Source organism: Saccostrea cucullata, unplaced genomic scaffold (assembly GCF_032062105.1).
Source record: "Saccostrea cucullata isolate Sc308-1 unplaced genomic scaffold, CSIRO_AGI_Scuc_v1 ctg1676, whole genome shotgun sequence".
Classification (NCBI taxonomy): Eukaryota; Metazoa; Mollusca; class Bivalvia; order Ostreida; family Ostreidae; genus Saccostrea; species Saccostrea cuccullata.
In genome coordinates, this window is record NW_026922558.1 from 151,255 (window position 1) to 169,146 (window position 17,892).

At 32.5% G+C, this 17,892-nt stretch overlaps 2 protein-coding genes across 2 annotated transcripts; one reads left to right on the plus strand and one right to left on the minus strand.

Annotated features, from left to right (window-relative positions):
- The first annotated feature begins 692 nt into the window (after positions 1-692).
- On the plus strand, positions 693-4,309 carry LOC134261958 (tripartite motif-containing protein 72-like). Its single transcript, XM_062744342.1, has 2 exons — positions 693-744; positions 2,496-4,309. The coding sequence occupies exon 2, from the start codon at positions 2,525-2,527 to the stop codon at positions 4,205-4,207; it is 1,683 nt and encodes a 560-aa protein (XP_062600326.1). The 5' UTR covers positions 693-744; positions 2,496-2,524; the 3' UTR covers positions 4,208-4,309.
- A 5,987-nt stretch (positions 4,310-10,296) lies between these two features.
- On the minus strand, positions 10,297-14,572 carry LOC134261960 (gamma-tubulin complex component 2-like). Its single transcript, XM_062744344.1, has 4 exons — positions 14,489-14,572; positions 12,789-12,952; positions 12,391-12,482; positions 10,297-10,828 (listed from the first exon to the last, which is right to left on the minus strand). Exons 1-4 carry the CDS (start codon positions 14,492-14,494, stop codon positions 10,719-10,721), a joined length of 372 nt encoding a protein of 123 aa, XP_062600328.1. The 5' UTR covers positions 14,495-14,572; the 3' UTR covers positions 10,297-10,718.
- Positions 14,573-17,892: the final 3,320 nt, after the last annotated feature.

Sequence of the window (17,892 nt, forward strand, 5' to 3'; positions counted from 1 at the left end):
ATATCCTTTGATCATAATTAACGCACCTAGGACAATAATGTGTACGATCTTTAAAGTTACTTCATGATAAAACTTTATTAGGAAAAATATTTTTTTCACTCATATTTTATGACCATGACCCTGTGCAAATGACAAGTGTAGGTTTGTTACATACCCTCAGGTCTGAAGGATCATTTGTGTCGAGTACAATTTTCTGAATTTATAAACATTTAAGGAATGACTAAGGCAAGATCTTTTCAATTTCTAAAATATGTCACCTCAATCTTGTTAAAATAACTTTAAGTAGGGTTAGGACATACTTTTCAGTAAAATGCAACTTTTGCTTCAGCTAGAAGCTTTAACTGAATTTTAATTTAAATTTTAAAACTTTGGCTATTACAAGGCATCAATAACTTAATACTTAAATACCCTGTGACCTTTTCCAAATTGAACTTATTATTTTTGGTAGTTAAAAAGATAATGTCTAGACATTAAATGCCTACATACATGCAGCTAGTCAGAAAGATACATATAGAACAATCCAATAAAACCCCCAAGCTTCATTTGCGAGAATAAAATAACCATCTCATTACTTTGATTCCCAAACAATAAATTTACTCTACACTGGCTGATAATGCAGATATATAATTATATAGACATCTCAGGTATTTAAATCACGTGACCTGGTAACAGGTAAATATTTAGAGGGAAGACAAGGAAGTAAATTGTGTACAGGATTATCGGGAGGTCATGTTGGATTTAGAGGTGAGAAGAGATCATATTTAGTAAATTTAATGTTACAAGATATTACCTTAGCTGTTGTCATTAATGACCTCACTAGGTGTAATTAAACACATCAATTAAAATACATGCAAGAGTCACATTATAATATACTATATATATTTATATTATACTGTACAGTAATGATTTTTTGGGTAGCCATGATGGATTTAGAGGTGAGACAATCATATTTAAGATTTAATACAGTCAATTCTCGAATTATCGCCATTCGATTCATCGCCATTTTCGCAATACCGCCATGATTTCCCAAGAACGTTTTTCCTGCTATGTAAAATTCTCTTTTTACGCCAAATTCGCATACCGCCTTCCGCCACCCTGTTTTCACAACAAACGTCCATTTTTAAGTGTCAATTATCTCGATATACCGCCACAGGTGCATGCGGTCAGTGAAGCGCGGCTAATATATTGGTTGGCGCTATCCCTGTAGTAAAGCATGCAAAGGCAGACAAGGTACATGCAATTAAATAATTAAATAAGAATTAAATAAACAATAATTTTAACATGAACTGTTTTAATGATTTTGATCTCTGTTTATTGAAAATCATTTATTCACGGCTTCGCTACGAAAACGGTAGTTGTTAAAATACGCCGAATATGATATTATTTTGATGATCTCTGTTTTAAACAATGCAAAATTTGCTTTAAAAATAATTATAAGGTATAAATATATTATGAACGTTTTATTAAGAAAGATGCCATAAACAATAAATTTATTCAAGAAATCATTTTTGCATACTCTCAGCAATATATCACGACGATCGACCCCGCATTTTTTTTTTCGATATCAGACGTGCCATTTTCCATGCATAGAAATGTACTTGTCTTTATTTCATAACTGCACATTTTGTTTTAACGAAATTGTACATAAAAAGTATTTGAATTTTCAAATTTAGAAATGTTTTATATACATGTACATATAATAATTAGAATAGAAATGCTAAATGGTATTTCTAAGAACGGTAACTCTACTTATAGAGTCCTAAAAGATGGGAAATTCAATTCATCGCCAAATTCGTTATACCGCCATGATTTCTAAATTACAAAAGGTGGCGGTTTATCGAGAATTAACTGTATATTGTTACATACAAAATACTCTAGCCGTTGTTATTCATGACATTAATTTAAACACAAGAAAGTGGCACCTCTGATGACACTTATGATATAAATTACAATTGAAAGAATTTCAAACATCATGTTCTTCCTCATAAATACACAAGGTGTAAATAGCATTTTTTTTTACTGTCAACACTACGGCCTAGAAAAAAAAATATGTTTGTTTCCGCTTTCAGGCTGAAAAAATACAGGGTCGGTAGGTAGGCAAATTTTTTTTTTTTGAAATTTTTTTTTTTTTTTTTGCTTCTTTAATTAAAAAATCAATACATGTATAGAATTAACATTAATGACAAAAGAAATGGTGTTTTTAAGCATTTCTGTGACTTACACTGATAATAGAAAGGTGACCCAACATTCTTTCGGTCTTGAAAAGGTTGCAAAGTTGGAGACTATAATTCCCTGAATGAAATCTTGCACATCATGGGACAAAAGCATTAAAAAATATTTAGGGTCGGCTCTATAAATTAGGGTCGGTCGGGAAAGCGGAAACAAACATTTTTTTTTTCTAGGCCTATTCAATATTTCGCTAGTCTTATCCAAACTGGTTAACGGTCTTAGAATTCACCAAAAAAAATTGAAATTTTATTGTCTTTTCATTACAGGATCTGCTGGTTTGACCCAAACCCCAGTGATGGACCCCCGTTACAGTGCCCAAGACATCCTCCTCTGTGACCTGTGTCAAACAGCTGCATTACAGAGTCATTGTGAACTTTGTCAGATTAACCTGTGTAAGGCCTGTGTAGGGGAGCATCTATCTGATTCATCTTTAAAACACGAAGTTGTACCATACAAACACAGAAAATCTACTCCTAATGTTTACTACCCAAATTGTCCAAACCATACCACGGAACATTGTGAACTTTACTGTGAGAAATGTGACATCCCTGTCTGTTCTACCTGCATCTCCTCTGGAAAACATAAAGGACATGATTTAGCTGATGCTCTGCAGAAACTCAGTTCAAAAACAAAAGACTTAGAAAATGACTTGAAAGATCTAGAGAAAAAAATCCTTCCAACATTGGAGGAGATTACTTCAGATTTAAGGTCTGAAAAAGTCAACTTGGAAAAACATTATGAGAAACTGACAACAGCTGTCACCAAACAAGGAGAAGACTGGCACAGAGAAATTAACACCATTGTCAACAAACGGAAATCTGAAATTGATGAGATGAAAACTAAACACCTGGCTGCTCTAAATAAACAGGAAAAAGAAATCAAACAGATTACTTCTGATGTAAGAGAATGTATTCTTGATCTGAAGAAAATGTTGGACTCCAGTGATGTCTCCCTAACCTCTGCATACAAATCCAGGAATACTGAATTCAGAAGTTTACCTCCTAAAGTCAATGTTTCATTACCAACTTTTTCTCCTCATCAGATCAATACAGAACAGCTCCATCAAATGTTTGGTTCCCTGTCAGCTTTATCCATTACAACAGAAGAACATGGCTACACAATGAAGACACCAGAAGCTGTATCCTGTCCTCCAGTCAAACGACTGCTAGATGAACCAGAGCTCATCACCACCACAGACACTGGGTATAACCGACTATACAGTGTTACCTGTCTCAGTGATGAAGAAATCTGGACACGTGGAGATGACAAAATCATGAAACTCTACAACCTCCAGGGCAAACTACTGAAGTCAATCCAAACCAAGTCTGGGAACAGACCACGTGACATAGCAGTGACAACGAGTGGAGATCTAGTTTATACTGACTCTGGTACAAGAACTGTAAACATAGTGAAGAATGACCAGATACAGGAAGTGATCAGACTACAGGGGTGGACACCTTGGATTGTCTGTTGTACCTCCTGTGGTGACCTTCTGGTTACTATGGTCACTGATGATGATGATAAACAAACAAAAGTTGTCCGTTACTCTGGCTCCACAGAGAAACAAAGCATTCAGTTTGATAGTAAAGGTAAACCTCTGTATTCATATGATTACTTTAACAGAATTAAATACATCAGTGAGAACAGGAACCTAGATATCTGTGTGGCTGACCTTGGAGCCAGTGCAGTAGTGGTGGTTAATCAGGCAGGAAAACTCCGATTTAGATACACTGGTCATCCCTCTACTAACAAGGGATCATTTAATCCAGTCGGCATCACAACAGACAGTCAGAGTCAGATCCTGACAGCAGACAGTGGCAACCACTGTATCCACATCCTAGATCAGGATGGACAGTTACTCCATTACATTGATAACTGTGGTCTACAGCTTCCACGGGGTTTATGTGTGGACACCAGAGACAACGTCTTTGTGGCCGAGTGTGACAGTGGTAAAGTGAAGAAAATCAAATACATGTAAACAATGTGTACACATAAATTGCTTGAAAGTGAGATAATCTCTAAGGCTAAGTGAAATAAAATTGTGAATATAAATTCAAGTTGTTGTGAATTGCATTAAAAGTGTAACAAAAAAAAAAATAATTGTCGCAAAGGAGCTATATACTTGATAGTATCCTTAATGTTAACAGAAGTCAGAAATGTTTGACATGAAATCTGATCATGAAAAATACTCTTTTGTGTATTTCAACATATTTAAATAACTCACTATAACTAATTAACTAACCTCCCTAGATGGTAATATTTTAATAGGTTATTTTTTTTTAGACTAATAACATTAATCGATGTAGGATGCTGTGTTCTATTTGTAACACTACATATTTACATTTTAAATGTCTTTGTCCGAGGTAAAATTACAAACTGTAAAAATACTTAATTTATTTTTAAATAAATCTACCGGTTGGTCCCTGGTTAAAAAAACACATGTGGGGCGGGACAAATAGAGACAAAAATCAGGGCTATTAGCTCTTGAATTTACGAAATCAAGAGCATCTAAATATGAATAATAAATGTCGGATTTTTTGGATTCATGATGATGGCAAAGAATGCGAATATAAGTAATAAACAAAGATCAGGCCTTTTTTGGTGAAATGGCATTTTGAATAGCAATATCTCTGCTGGCATATTTTTCATGATGCACTAGCAATTGCTCTGCATGCATCATATGAATATGCCAGCAGAGCAATCGTTATTCATAACGCCATGTTCACTGAATAACATTGTTTATTTCTTAGATTATACATGTGTTGTGATGTAGAATGCTGTGTTCTATTTATAACACTATACCTGAGTGGTGATGTAGGGAGTCGTGTTCTTTAACAAAATATCAGTGTAGACTTCTGCTCCTGCATCAGCTGACTTATTACTGAAAAAAAAATAAATGGAATATAATGTGTTACCTTACATATAATTAAATAATAAAGAATCTTGACTGGATCTTAACAACACCAAGATTCCCTTTATTATTTCAACAGTCATCAATCTTTCAAGTTTCCTGCATTGGAATAGAGAGTCTGTAACAGGTCTGGAGAGTCCGAAACATAATTAAATGACACATTATATGACCCTGCTATAACAATTTAAATTGATCATCGTCAGCACTCCCCATATGCGGCCATTCTCTCTGTATTTGTGACCTTCAACTGCATATCCCAATCCAGAACTTTTTCAAATTTGCATCACGCTCCATTTTTTTAAAAATGGTCATCTGGACCAACATTTTCTGAAGTTACAGTTCCAGGTATTTTTTACCAACCTTGCAGACAGGACCAATGTTTTTAGAAAAATCTGCAGCTAATACCTGACCAGCACTGTATTCTGATATGCTGTACGTGTACTTAAAATAGCGGGCTCATATTTTAGCAGCTTTGGTGCATTTGAGAATGTGCTACTTCATGTATACCGCTAAGATATCATTTATAAATAGAATATATAGCACAAACATGTGTAGTGCTAATTCATGAATATGCCCACAACTCCATATCCATTGATTGTGCAAATTTTGAATACGCCAAATTACTCATATGTACACATGCAGTATTTCCTGTAGAAGCATAAATTTTCGTGGGCACAAAATTTTGTTGTTTTGTCCTCAAAAATAATTTTATTTCCTTTATTTCATTTATTTCCGTGTTTTAAAACTTACCCTTTTCAATAAATAGTCATATAAAAATTTGTGTGGGATTTATTTTGTTAACAACGAAATAAACTAAATTTAATCCCCCACAAATATTTGTGCTTTTACAGTATATATATTTACTTAATATATGAAATATAACTTGAAATTGCAACAAATTTGTTCATCTAGTGCTACGGGAAATTTAGGAAGATTGTAGCTTAAAATACAAGTGAAAATTTGACATTCCCAAGTAAATTATTGAGCTCACTAACATGATGGTGGATCTTAAACTCACTCATCTCTATATGATAGGTAAATAATCAACCTACAAAATAAAGGTTAAGAAGATCTTAATTATCAACATACAAATAAATCTTAAAAAGATCTTAAAAATCATGATAATCAACCTAAAAATAAAAGCAATAATAAGAGTATAATAATCAACCTACAAATAAAGGTTAAAAAATAATAGACCATCACTTGAAAGCATATTTTTCTGACAAGTAAACATAAGTTACTGACAAGTTGACTGAGATGACAGTGGTTTTCAGTTGAATGTATAGGCCTATAATTTAGAATTTAAGACTGGTTTCTTTGCTACATCTAGCATCAGAATGTCTATCCATCTTTTACGCTTTGGCATAACCATCTTTTATCCGCAACTCCGCTTACACTACTGATTAAATTTCATTGAAACTTCACACATTCTTTGTTACATAGTGTCATGGTGCACTTCCCATTTTACTTTTTGAATGGACATATATTTCAGATTTCCCATAACAAAACATGGCACTACCATTTTTTATAATATTGAAGGGTACCTATCATTCATCCGCAAACAAAAAAATTAATGGTATTTTCACAGACTCTTAATTATACATAATGCCATTGCACACCACTTATTTTGTCTTCTGACGCTTATTTCATTTGTTTATACTGCCATTTTGGTTTGTAAAATTATTCGGTCAAACGCACTTAGTCAACTAAGAGAGTACTTCATAATGATAAACAGTCTAGACAAAGTCCAAAAACAGCGTGAACTCCATGAAAAAAGTCTTTGGCTCTGTCATGCATTGTGGCAAAATAGTGTTCAATGTAAACAATTAAACAATGGATTGCTGTTCGCTCTCTCTAAATATACGACCGTATTATGGCTATATTTTGTAAACTGTGACTTTTTAAAAAAAATTGTTGAATAAATAATACCACTTATTAAGTTATTTAGTGGATATTGACTTATTTATCCCTTTGTATTCTTACCTAATAGTGATTTTGAATACACAACATCGGATTCAAGTCTGCCAGTGAGAATTATTAATTTCTCTACTTAATTTATTGTCTCATTGATGCTGTACCTACACATGCTACAATAAATGTTTAAATTTTACTTCCAAGACACCAAGATCGTCTTACTTTATCAAAAAATGCACAGTTTTCGCCGCGGGGGAGACATATTAAGAGGGTCACTTTGAGAAGATTTTTTTTAAACGGTGATTTTTTTATGTTCTCAAATTGATAGATTATATACTTTGGAAAAATGTGTTCATGATAAAATCTGTTCATATGTGATGTTAAATCGGTAAAGGATGACGCTCTCAATTCAGATGGTTTAGGCCCTGGTGCACTTTAAGCAATGATTGTTGCCGAGCTGTGGCAATCGTAGCTGATGAATATTGCAGACGAAAAGTGGTTAAAGTACAATTCCATTGTGTGTGTATCCATCGTATCCTATAGTATCGTGTGTTCCGTTTATTTGGTTATGCGTTTTCTATCGTGTTTTGCATTGATTGTGTTTTGCCATTATCATATAGTGCATGTATCCTATCGTTTAATGCGTGTACATCCTATCGTATCGTGTATCCTGTAAAAAATAAGGATGTGGGTACTGTACATCAGAGAGGGTGTATCACATACAATAAAGGCCCTGATACATCGTATTTATCTACTTGTAAATAGCTGTTTCAAGAGAGAGGCCCCTGTGCCATTTTAATAAACTATCTGAGCTGAATAAATATATAAAATATATTAACTAGAACTGTCCAATAGGGACAAATACCCCCGCTGGGTTTTTCAGAGTATGTGCCAATTCAGAAATATTTTATGGATCTAGTAAGAGGTATTCATTATTGTCTAATAAAGTGCCTCGCCACAGCATGATACGCCCATCAAATATTGTTCGATAATCATAAATTGGTTAGGGTGCAAGAAAATTAAGTAATCTTAATTAACAGATCGACACAGATTTCACTGATCTAATTTCCATTTCTTATCATGTTTAAAATATTGTACATACATCTCTAAGAGACTTACAGTGTAGGGATTAATTAAAACAAATAATACATCATATAATTCTAAACTGGCTGTGTTAGAGCTTAACAAATATCCATCTGTAGCTTTAAATTGTTTATTGCATATTTTATGAAATAGTGGAAATGCTACAGTCTAATAAAAAAATCAAAAATTAACTATTCTTTAGACTATAAAATTCTAAGTGAGACATGACTGCAATTTGTTGCAAATAAATAAAAATTGAAATGTATTTTTTTTTCAATGAACACATGTATAATTAATTTTAATTATATTATACAATACTAATTCAGTTTTAATCATACACTAAAACATCAATTTGTTTTAATTACATTACACCAACTGAAAGATCTTTATCTGAACTACAGCCATCAAGAACTCTTAATTAACACAAGCAACTATAAGGCCATTTCTTTTTGCCCAACTCCCAAGAGATAAATTAAGATAAGATCTAGAGATGCTCTTGCTAGTTAACTCCCGACAATGAACTCATTAATTTCTCTCTAATTTGACATGCACATTTCTGCTATCAAAAATTCTCCTTGACCAGTGCTTGATAATTATGCCCATGGGACAAACTGAATTCCTCTCAAATCATTAACATTTGTTATAGAATTTGCTGTAAAGTATATGATAAAAAATAAGTTTTTACTTAATTTAGCATTTTTTAATAAGGATACAACTATATTTTTACATTTTTTAGGATTATGAAATTTAAAATTTTAAAGACAGCTTTTTTTAAAAAATCACTTAAATTAAAGGTCACAGTGACCTTGAAATAGGTCGTGAAACACCGTCTACCCAAGATGCATAAATTACCCAAGTTTGATGTTTGTAAGTCTAATAATTTTTTAGTTATGAACCAAACAAAATCACAAAATAAAAAAGAAAAAAACGCCTGTAAAATGCAGAAAAATCATCCAATCATGATGAAAATCCCAGGTGCACACCTTCATATGGTGAATAAAAAGTGTATGAATTTTCAGACAAATCCACCCAACAGTTTCTTAGAAACGGTCCGGACAAAATCTTGTCTACAGACAGACGGACAGACAGATGGATATGGTGATTTCAATATACCCCCTAAACTTCGTTTGCAGGGGTATAAAAACATGATACTAAATACTTATGTTCACTTTTCAAAGGCATTGAAAAAATTCATATGTATCAGAGCGATCGAAACTGCTAGTTTTTGTAATATATTCCATGCTTTTCATCTGATGTAGCTTTGTACATATTGTAGTTATAAATACATGAATCTTTATTTCTATTTGGCAACCTTACCACTACACAATACCATTGGTGAAGAGTGTTTATTTCCCACCAAATTAATACTTCCAAGAAAAAAAAAGAAAAGAAAAAACTGCATGGTATTCAAACTTAATGTATCTACCTAGGATACTTTACATTTAAATCAATATTTAAAGCTGAACACGACTCGTAAATAGGCATACGCCATTTTTGATAGCATTATCTACGATACATCAATACAAGGGTATACTCATCGCATTCGTTACACCTGACTGCTTTGCTGTCACGGGTATCAGCGTGGAATGGCGACCCGTGTTAATGCTGTTTATCTTGCATTGCCTTTGTTTATATCTTATTGCAGTTACGTTTTTCTGTGTTGTTTGTTTACTGCACTGACTATTATTGTAAATTTATTTGGTATCTGACTTTCCTGCATTAGACGAAGTATTACGTTATCATTCTCGCTACCGAGTCCTGTGTATCATACGTCCGTCTACACCAGAGTCCACTGATTACACTGACCATTGACTGAGTTCTGCCCTATTTATAGGGGTTTGCAGAGCTGCCAGACTCGGGAACAAAAATGGCGGACACATTCCTTTTACAAATCGTGTTCAGCTTTAAAGCCACAGTCCTATACACTTGGACTTTGTCAAATTTCTCCCAGAAACTATAAAGTAAGGTTTTAAATTTTTTGTTTCTTTTTTTTCTATCGATATTAATCCAATGAGCAGCGAGTTTTTTTTTTTTTTTGTCAATTTTTTTTTTAAATGAAAATATTTCTAATATTTGAATTATAACTGCATGAATTTTATTTAAATATATTAAAGCTATGCAAGGCATCACTGCCTGTAGATAACTTCAATGAATACATTGAAAAAAAATGCTTTCCTCTGCAGCCAGACACATTCGTGGATATATTCTTTTAGCAATCCCCATTAAATTTGCAATAAACATTAAAATAATCAATAACATGCAGAAATTTATAATTAATAACTCTTTATTAAGATAAAAGTACCAATTATTCCTTAATTAAGGAATATCTCCTCCTCAATTTTGTGCTAATGACTTCAAATATTACTTATCTAAAAACAATTCTCACTTCCCACTCATACAATTTTTTGTAAGAAAAATTCTCAAAAAGGTTTGCTTTAACATCTCCTAGCACACACAGTGACATGAGATCGCATCGTGCATTGCAATAAGTTATTTAAGTCCAACAATAAACTGGAATTCATCTTAGTTTATACATCTGTGTTTCCATCGTTAGTACTTGTGCTGTTCTGGTCAGCCCTGTTTAATTAGATGAGTTAGATGACGGTCTCTGTTTGTGGATACTTGGGACGTACTGAGCTGTCTCTGGACGCTGTGACGTAAATGATGATGTCGGCCATGAACCTGTGGATCCTATATATAAATAAGCTGATTTTTAAATATATTTAAAGTTTTTTTTAAGAAACAAAAAAATAATCATCAATTGTAAGATGCTGCTGTTTGTTATTTAAAATTCAAACTCCATGGAGAGAGAACTACACATCAAAATCTTGAAAGCAAAATAAATGGAATCTTACAGGAAGCATTATGCATGGATTCTGAGCTAAAGACAATTAATTCACACAGACAGGTGATTACTTATGTTCATTTCAAAATTAACCTGGGTCTTAGCTTTTGTACAGTTAGTACAAGTACAATCATACAGATGACTGAAGGAAAAATGTAACATTTTTTTTTCTTTTTCAACATATAATTGAAGGAGGTTGGGGTCAAAAATTAAATTATCAGATATAACTTATTTTTTTATTTGATATCTCAAGTTGTCAACTTTCATTTGTCAAAGATCAGTTTCATATATACTGAAAGGAAAAAGAAACGCAGGGTAGCATAATGTTCGAAAAAATTTTGACCACATGACCGAAAATTACGAAAATTGGTCAGAAGAGAAATTTAGTTACTGTGCACCAAAAACACTATTCAGAATTACTCAACCGTAAAATTTATGACGTCACGTAGAGAAAACGCTAAAAGGCCCAATACACATGCAATTTGATAACGAAGAGTTTGTCAACAAATCTTGTAGCATTATTTGATGCATATGAGGTATGCACATCATTTTTCAATATTTGGAGACATGATGAATTTCTTGCAATCTTGGCACAGTTTATGGAAGTTCAATGGGGTCTTTTTTTCGAATTGCCTAATTAATGAAGAAGGCAACAACGGTTTACTGAGCAGTTTCTTGTAAATTTCCCCCCATAAAACGTGTTACCCCTTGTCAAAGAAGGTCTGGAATGGATTTCAATCAACCGTGACGATCACGTTAACGCGAAACAAAGCCAAGTTACGAGCGGGTTATTCGTCCTGCCATCTCTTAAGTCGCCATCTTGCTACCACTAAAACAGTCATTTATACAGTAGACGATTATAATCATTACATTCATATGGAATTTGAAAAGAAAACAATTCCGCAACTTGGTTTTTTGAGCCAGTCAACTTACTGTTGAATTCCTCTCACTGGCGCATGTGCACGCCGTTCAACTTATTTTTTGCGTGGTTAACCATGCCAAATATAGCCAGGGTTTGAAAGATAAACACTCTGAAGAAATCCCATGCGAAGGAGAAATAAGGCTCTGACAGATGCACGGGAGAGACATTGAAGATATTGAGAGTTTTCGATTGTCACTTTGGGGGGGGGGGGGGGGGGTATCGTCATTTTAGCTTCAATAATTCATAAATTATTAGACAAAATAAAATGGGAATTTGGTTATATATCTTTGAAAGATGATTTTAAAAGTTAGATAGGAAAACTAAATTATATTTAAAAAAAAAACAAATTTATTTCACCTCAAAAGTTTACCCTGTGTTTCTTTTTCCTTTCAGTATATTATAGATTTTATATGGAGTTCTTTTTTTAAGACCAATGTAGTCTAAGAATGGCCACAACCACCCAGCTCTCTTAAGATTTTAATTTACCAGAATCTGTACTATGTATAGAAGATTCCATCATAGCCTTCTCTGCTGACATGGCTTCTAACTTCTCCTTGTAGAAACCATTGAAATCCAGTCTATAAATATAACATAAACAATTAGCTACTCCTTGTTGAAAGCATTGAAATCCAATCTATACATACACAACAAAGTAAATAACTGAACATGATTTGTTCCTAAAGAAGAACTCTTTACTGGTTAAAAAAACAGTTTAACAGGAAACTTGAATTGCTGGTACATGTACTTTTCAATACCTGAATAGTTTATATTTTTACAAAAGAAAAGTTTATACAATGAATTCTATTAAATGAATCTTAAGGAAAATTAAAGATCCATTGTTTCTTTTACTTTCTTACTATGTTTCCTTTCATTTCTTAACTAACCTGTAGAGAATGTTAAGCAGTTTCAGGTGTCCACTTTCTGAACTCAGGTCCATGATTTTCCTCAGTAAATCTATCAGTTTGCCTGAGAAGTTGTGGTCAAAGTTTGCAATTGTCCTCTCAAAGTTCTCACTGGCCATCATTAGATCTACATGCTCTGCAACAACCTATCAATTAAAAGGCACGTACACTTACTTCAATTTCTGTGATTGATAAATCAAAACAATAAAATGAAAGTAAGAAAGTTTAAAATAAACCATCATTTAGCAAAATAAGGATTTATGAATACAAATTAGAACGTTAAGATCAAATTGCACATCCTGTATTCATCTTCCAGTATTGGAATAAGTAAGTTCTTTGCCTGTTTTTTTAGAAGAATTCTCAACAAAGTGATCAAACCAAAGAGTAAATGCTACATATTTAAAATAGTTGAAGATTTTAATGTTAAAATAGGTGACAGTTTAGAGGTATAACCTCTGGTCAAACATATTATTCCAGTAAATAACATTTAAAATATGTCCTTAAAATATGTCCTTTAGGAAATCTAATTCATAATCTTAAACATTCGTTCTGTTTTGTGTGATAGTTGGTTTTTTTTTAATAATCTACAATATACAATGTACATTCATCAAACCTTATCCTTTTATTCAATTAACAAATGTTCACTATGAAGAAATATGTCCCTGAAGAAATATGTCAGCCATCATACATATGATATACAAGTGTGTATTTAATATTGGTGTTCTTTCTGCCCACAAACCAAACATGCTCAAAAAATTGGAAACATATGTCCACATTTAATAGAGCCAAACCATAAATAAAGCAAATCAATTTTACAAATTTCATTTACAACAATGACCTTTTTTGAAAAATAATTCTGACAAGTTTTATATACGTACATCAAATATTATGACTAAATGAGTTCATGGGTATTTAGGATAAATATATGGTGAGCTAAGATATTCATTTGTGAGTTCACCAATTGGTGACTGGGTGATTTTTTTTCAGTGCCTCCCACCAGTAATTGAATCATCCCTTTATCTTATAAATCATTATAAAAGTGTATGTATATGCATATATCAGTCATGGATGCCCCCTTTAGAACTGCAAACCACGGTATAATTTCCAATATCGTGCTCACAAGATAGATATAATTTGTATACATGTACTCATTTTCTTTTTTTAATTAAATACTCACTGTCCTGTCATTTACCAGCTGTAGGAAATATTTTTAATGTTAAGAATTCTAATAATCTAAAGGAATCATATGTTATATTTTAATCCCAAAGTATAGTTTAATTTTCTTTAAATTTTGAATAAATTAGTAATAAGATTATTGTAATCTTTGTTTTAAAAAAGAAAGAAAAAAAGAGAATTATGTTCACTTTCCATATCACATACTTTGTTGATATAAATGTCAATATTTTTATTAATATAAAGTTTGTTAAAACAGTTGAATTGAAGAACAGCTCATAAATTTCTGAACAAGTCACCATACCTAAGCTGAAAAGGGGAAAGGTTAAAATTACTACATCATGAAAATAAATGAGAAAGTCATGCTAAGAGAGATCTTTACATAATTTACATTTGGTAATTGCCTGGCTTGAGTTTGGATTAAAAAAGAATGAGAAATGTCTAGAACTAAGGGTTTAATATGAAGGTTGAATAATGTTATGTTAAAATAATGATACAGGTAAACTTACATCCATGTTGTATGAGAGAAACTTCTAACAAAGGTAAAGTCAATAAGTCACAAATGTACTTCAGATGCTGCTTTGGTTCAAACAATATAATGACAGACAGGTATTTATATGTACATTTTAGAACAAGGATGTACAAGTAATACAATTTAAAAATCAGGATATACATTTTTATTGTTTATTTTCTAATTATATGACAGCTGTTTATTGAAATCTTACTTTATATTTTAATGCTATACAGTTAAACCTTGTTATCCTAAACTCAACAGAACCCGAAAAATATTTCAGATATCCAAGGATTCAAGATACCAAGGTTAAAATGCATATGGTAAATGTGAATGGGAACTGGCAAAACATGGCTGAAGACACAAGAACAAGAATATGATCGTCTACACTTAATTTGTCATTTTCTCAAGTCTTAACAATTAGCAAGAAAAAAATATTAAATTAAAATGTTTTGACATCTTACAGTGATATTGGTAAGTAATGATTTTGAGTTAGAAAACATACCTTTGCTTAGACTTTTTCTTTGATGCTATTACTCTCAATGTTGAAATAATTTCTTATTTTTTTTAAATACATGAACATTAATAAATTTTTTTTTAAAATACAGTACCGACCAGACCCAACCTGACACCAAAGCAGTCCCAGAAAGCATTCCCCGGGACTGCTTTGGGACCACTCTGGGACTGCTGTGGGACTGCTCTGGGACCGCTGTGGGACTGCTCTGGGACTGCTCTGAAAAGCAGTCCCAGCAGTCCCAGCTGCCTTGGGACTGCTTTCTGGGACTGCTTTGTTCACTCATGTGTGAAAAAGGTTCTGAGTGACAGTAATAGCTCCGCCCCTTGTGTATTCTGAATTTGCAGGCTCCCTGTTGTATTGTTTACTTGCAGTAGAGATAAGTTTAAACTGTTTAATTTGCAAGGATTTCTTACATTCTCTTATTACGTAGAGATTATTATAGTTAATTAATATTTTCAGGGACTGTATGCTTACACAAATTAATGTATTATAGTTTAGAATAAATAAAAAAAAATTATTAAATAAGGAAGTCATGGGAAAATTTTTATCCCTAACAATAAACTAAAGGTTTATTTAAAAAAAATAGCTAAATGTGGGCCTTTTTTAATTATCTATTGTAAAACTATTTACTCAACATTTGCATTGGTACTATTTAAAAATAATTATTACATGTACAGTTAGGTAGATATAAGATTTCTTGATTGAAAAAAAGCTACACGTTTTTCAAGTACCACGCTAAAAAAGGAGTATTCAATGTAACCCTCAAATAAAACATAACAATTTATAAAATGACCATAAAATAAAATTATGCTACCATTCTTCCGTAACATAATCAATGTGAATAATCATTGGGGAATTAATTAATGAATAACCGGTAGCTTTTAATTTATAAACAAGTTATTAAAAGAGTACATTTATTAAAAGAAAAAATTGAAAATGCCGGGAATTGTGATTTCTTTCTTTCTTTGTTTTGGAAGTATTTACCCGGCCGATTAATGTTTATTAAATGGTATCAACACCCATGGTTTCAATCGCATTTGGGCAAAAAATCAAAGCGTGTTATTTGGGTAGTTGTATCAGAGTTACACATCATTGAACATACTGGTAAACAATGACTCTAATTTCAGTTTATGTATTGTGAAAAAATGTGGTAAATGAAATGTGTATGAATTTCTTTTGGGAATAATTAATTATGAACATACTTCCATTCTGGTGATTTACAGATGTACACTCTAACATTTATAAATAAAAGGGAGGTCAACATTACCGCTACATTGCCAAAAATTTCAACTCATTACCGCTACATTTTGTCAGATTTTCGACCGATCATTACCGCTACATTTTTCCGGCAAAAAACAACTCATTACCGCTACATACTGAATCAGCCAAAAACAACTCATTACCGCTACATATCGATTTAGCCATTCGGCTTACGGCAAATATTAGTAATATTCTTTATCACAAAAGGGTCCAGTCTTGTATTCCACCATATTTCAAGTTAAAGACTACGCCTTGTATTTCCTACAAATATACATCGACCATTGCTTCCAAACTTTTCAATTACAAAAACACTTTACATGGCCTTGATATTGACTATCTGAAAAATTATCCCCTTTCGTGTTCATGTTCTTCTTCGCCCTATAACTATAGTCCTGCTGGACACGTTATTACAGGTGACGTAAAAATAGTTCGTAATGAGGACCTTAAATCACTTATTTTAAAAGGTCCTAAATATAGGGAACCCCGATCCTTCAACTGGCGTCGGAATTTCAAAAATATTATGGATTCTGTTGAAAATTACGCCAGACGATGGGCTAAATATGAAAAAGAAGACATTGACACCTAATGTCAGAATGGATTAAATGTATCAGATCCATGTTAAAGTCACGTATTAAAAGATTGAGGGGCAAAGTGAAAACCATCTATCCTTCTGTGTTCAATAAACCAGAAGTGAAAAAAGAATTAGATAGATTACACGATCAGTACGTACTGGTTCCTGCCGACAAAGCAGGTAACAACATTGTCTTCGTTTGTAAGGCTCATTATATAAATTGCATTCTAGAAGAACTTGGATTTAATTCTACAAGTGGTAATCCTACTTATACATATATTTCTCTTTCTAAGGAAGAAATTCTTCAGAATCACCTGTCAGTATTGAATACTTTTAATATTCCACAGAGCCAAAATGAATTTGAACTGCCTTATATATATTGGATTCCGAAACTTCATAAGAGTCCTTACAAACAAAGATACATTGCAGGTTCCAGTAAATGTTCAACCAAGCCTCTTTCGTTACTTCTCACTAAAATATTGACAATAGTGAAGGAAAAAGTGTTAAAATTGGTGCATGTTCTTCTGATATCTTACCTATCACAGCAGGGGTGCCCCAGGGATCTATTTTAGGTCCACTGCTATTTTTATTGTACATAAATGACCTCCCCCTATGTGTCAATCACTGTAATATTGATATGTTTGCAGATGATGCAACTCTGCATTTATCTGATAACAATGTACATAATATTGAAACATTTTTGAATTATGATTTATGCGAAATTGAAAACTGGTGTTTACAGAACCAAATGATTCTGAACACGAACAAATCAAAATCTATGCTTATGTGTACACAACAAAAAAGGTCAAAATTAGATATTCCAGAACTTAATACAGAAATATCTGGAGAAAAGCTTGAAAATGTTAATGTTGAAAAACTCTTAGGTGTCTATATAGATCAAAATCTTCATTATATTTATCATGTAGATTCAGTTTGTAAATCCTTAACATACAAGTTATTTACACTCCGTAAAATTAAGAAATTTCTTCCATTAAATACCAACACAAACAATCACATGTGCATTGCAATGGGTCATTTACATCCAACAATGAAC